Source organism: Plecotus auritus (assembly GCF_963455305.1).
Source record: "Plecotus auritus genome assembly, chromosome: 3".
In the NCBI taxonomy this organism is placed as follows: domain Eukaryota; kingdom Metazoa; phylum Chordata; class Mammalia; order Chiroptera; family Vespertilionidae; genus Plecotus; species Plecotus auritus.
The window spans coordinates 150,285,749-150,289,816 of NC_137772.1; the positions used below are offsets into that span (position 1 = coordinate 150,285,749).

At 49.3% G+C, this 4,068-nt stretch overlaps 1 protein-coding gene across 1 annotated transcript; it reads left to right on the forward strand.

Moving 5' to 3' along the window:
• Nucleotides 1–207: 207 nt before the first annotated feature.
• On the forward strand, nucleotides 208–3,597 carry LOC308244201 (F-box only protein 31-like; the record flags this gene model as incomplete). The annotated part of the gene is given in 4 exon segments (XM_080660168.1): nucleotides 208–269; nucleotides 2,013–2,136; nucleotides 2,139–2,596; nucleotides 2,598–3,597. Coding segments are annotated over 4 exon segments (1,644 nt in total).
• Between the last annotated feature and the right edge of the window lie 471 nt (nucleotides 3,598–4,068).

Below are 4,068 nucleotides of genomic sequence, written 5' to 3' on the forward strand. Positions count from 1 at the left end.
GAATATGTTGACAGTTTGGCTCAAATAAACTCACAAAAATTCTTTACAGGTTTCAATGTTGTTGTTTTTTTTTATGTTAACAATACCAATAATAATACAGGGCTATTCTGCAGAGGAGGGGCTGAGAATATTTTATTGTTTAAATGATCAAAGTCAGTGTCTATGGCAGGTGGAATTTATACCCCTCTATAAAATAAGCCACCCTAAATGCCTGTTCCTGACAAAGGCAAATCAAATTCCTCCCAGGGCACTAAGAGAACCCTCCAAAGGTAAGAGTGTTTCTCTGGTAGGAATGCAGAAAAGTGGAAAGAAGGAATCTAGCTGCTCTCAACATAAGAATGGAAGCCTGTCTGAGGGGCAAGGCCAGGCTCAGTCCATAGGAAAAGTAACTGTTCTTAGTGGGAAGATCCTGTGAACTGTTTGTTTGTTTTTGAGGGCATCCATTCACCCAAGGAACTAGCAAGTTTAGTCACTTGAATGTGAAGAACTCGAGTCCATCCTTCCTCACATCACACACAGGAGCCCATTCCAAGAGGGCCCTGAGAGATTTGGCAGAGGCTGGGTAAAGGCTGAGGACAGAAGATATTTCCCTTATGAAGTTCAAGTCAATAAAGGTCAAATCAATAAAATACCATGCAACACTCACTAGGATGGCTATAATATTTTTGAGCAAAAATGTAGGTTGCTTCATATATATATATATATATATATATATATATATATATATATATATCTCCTATCTAATAAAAGAGTAATATGCAAATTGACCATCACTCCAACACACAAGATGGCTGCCCCCATGTGGATACAAGATGGCTGCCACAAGATGGCCTGCAAGGGAGGGCAGTTGTGGGTAATCAGCCCAGCAGGGGAGGGCAGTTAGGGGTGACCAGGCTGGCAGAGGAAGGAAGTTGGGGGCGACCAGGCCTGCAGGGAAGGGCAGTTAGGGGTGACCAGGCATGCAGGGGAGGGCAGTTGGGGGGACCCAGGCCTGTAGGGGAGGGCAGTTAGGGGCAAACAGGCTGGGAGGGGAGCAGTTAGGCATCAATCAGGCTGGCAGGGGAGTGGTTAGGGGGTGATCAGGCTGGCAGGCAGAAGTGGTTAGAGGCAATCAGGAAGGCAGGCAGGTGAGCAGTTGGGAGCCAGCAGTCCTGGATTGTGAGAGGGATGTCAGACTGCCTACCGGGATCAGGCCTAAACAGGCAGCCAGACATCCCTTGAGGGGTCTCAGATTGGAGAGGGTGCAGGCTGGGCTGAGGGACACACCCTCCCGTGCATGAATTTCATGAATTGGGCCTCTAGTATATATATAAAAGCATTAATAAGAATGTAGAGAAATTGGATCCCTGGAACATTGCTGGTGAGAATGTAAAATAGCGGGGCCACATTGGAAAACGTTTTGGCAGTTCCTCAACATGTTAAAGCATAGAGTTACCATATGACCCAAAAGTTTCACTTCTAGGTACATACCCAAGAGAAATGGAAACATGTTCACACAAAATGTTGTACATAATGTTCATAGTAGTGTTATTCATAAGAGCCCCAAACTGGAAACAACCCAAATATTCATCAACTGATGAATGGATAAACAAAATGTGGTATACCCATACACTAGAATATTATTTGCCAATATAAAGAAACAAAATACCAGGACATGATATAACATACATGAAACTAAAATGTTATGCTAAGTGAAAGAAGCCAGTCACAAAAGACCAGATATTATGACTGCATTTATGTAAAATATCCCTGGAGGCATATCCATACAGAACGAAGATTAGTGGCTGCCTGGGGCTAGGGCTAGGGTGGGAGGACAGGGAGGGAGCACTGAGAAAGAGAGGTGAATGTTAATGGGTATGGGTTTCTCTGGAGTGTTGCTAAAGTCCTATAATTGGTTCCTCTCTGAGGGGGGGTGGCTGGGCTCTTGGGTAGGAAGGTGCCAGCTTAAAGCCCGGCTGCAGCGGTCCATGCTACCGTCAGTTGTTACTGGAGGAGTGCGCTTGCCTCTGCAGTGCGGGCCCTTTGCAGGGATGCCAGTGTCACCAGCAGTGCCTGGGACCAGCTGAGATGGCAGCGGCCGACAGCAAGCCGGCCCTGGCCCCTGAAGAACAGCACGTGGATGCAGACACGGTGGCTCTTGGTCCTCTGCGGGGAGTGGAGGGATCAGGAGCCCCATGCCACCCTGGCAGCCTCCACGCTGCTCACTGCAGGACCTGCCTCCCGAGCTGCTGGTGGAGATCTTCGCCTGGCTCCCCGGCGCCAACCTGCCCTGCCTGGCCCAGGCCTGCACCAAATTCCACCACATCCTGCATACCGACAGCATCTGGAGACGGCGCTGCCGGGAGGAGTATGGCGTTTGTGAAAACTTGCAGAACCTGGTGATGATGGGTGTGTCTTGTCGAGAACTCTATGCAAAGTTGCTCCACCCATGCAGACACATTTTGGGATTGTGGCAGCCAGATAACCAACCCTATGGAGGACGGCTGAATGTAGTGGTGGATGGCTTATGCATTATTGGTTGGACATACCTGCCTCTCCATGACCCCCATGTGGATGACTCAATGCAATTCAAGCCCACGTTTAGAATTCGCCTGACAGAGGAAATCGGCCACGGTGGAGTGCATGCACGGCCGCAGAGGGCCCCACAGCTGCCACTTGCAGATTCGGAAGGACGGGTTCTCCACCAAGTGCAACCAGACGGGCCACCACAGGATACCTGGTTGGAGCCAAGAGGAATTACGAACGTGGCTGAGGGAAGAATGGGGGTGGACGCTGGAGGACATTTTCCAGAAGGACAGGCTGCGCTTCATCCTGATGAAGTTCATCTACCATCGGTATGACAACTGCCGGACCTACCGCCGCATCTACCTCTCCCCGAGCCACCCGGATGACCTCATCAGGCCAGGCCTCTTCAAAGGCACCCACGATGCCTACAGCCTAGAGATTGTCATGCTCAGCTTCCATGGAAAGCATGCCAGGGCCACGAAGATCACGGGTGACCACAAAGTCCCTGCTGGGCAGCAGATGATAGAGATCCACCTCATGCACCGCATCAAGCTGCCCGATGTTGAGATCTTCAGCAACTTCAACAAGTACTCCCATCTGGTCCAGGAGGTTCACGAGCAGGTGATCCAGGAGCAGCAGCAGCAGCAAGAAGACAGGACTGAGGATGGCGAGGACCATGGCTGGCTGAGCCCTGCGCAGTCCAGTGTCAGGGAGTCCGGGGCTGCAGCTTTGGAAGAGCAGCCTGTCCAGTTTGTTCTGCCTGCGGGCGTGAGCTCAAGTAACCAGAACTACCCCCGAACCTGCAGGATGTGTTTCTATGGCTTCCCCTACCCACAGCGCATCCCTGGAGTCTTCATCCTGTTCGATGAGGACCACTTCGGGTTCATCTGGCTGTACCCGAATTGCCTCAGCCTGTACAGCAGAGTCCAGGTCACCTTCCAGAATGCGGAAGCACCATCCCCACAGGCCTTCCAGAAGATGCTCAAGAACATTCAGTTCCGACCCCCTGACGGCCCCTCCCTTGCCCAGGGGCCACAGCAGAGAGAAGTGGCTTCAGAGGAAGAGCTACTTGCATGCACTTTGGAGATTTGACGTTCTGACCAGATTATCCACCTTCTTGTTTATTTGTTTGTTTTTAATCCTCACCCGAGGATATTTTTCCATTGATTCTTGGAGAGTGGAAGAGAGAGGGAAAGACAGAGAAATATTGATGTGAGAGAAATACATTTGTTGGTTGCCTCCTGCATGCCCCCTGACCAGGGCCAGTGCTGGGTAGGAGCCTGCAACTGAGGTAGAATCAAACCCTAGACCTTTCAATCTGCAGGCCCAGGTTCTATCCACTGAGCCATACCAGCTAGGGCTGAGCATGTCTTTTTAAAAAGAAAGAAAAAGAAAAGATCCTAAAATTAGATAGTGGTAATTATTAGATTGTTACAACTCTGAAAATAATAAAAACCACTGAATTGTACATTTTAAAAGGGTGGATTTTATAGTATGTGAATTATATTTCAATAAAGCTGTTATCAAAAATAAAAGAAAGAAAAAGGATGCACAGCATTGTTT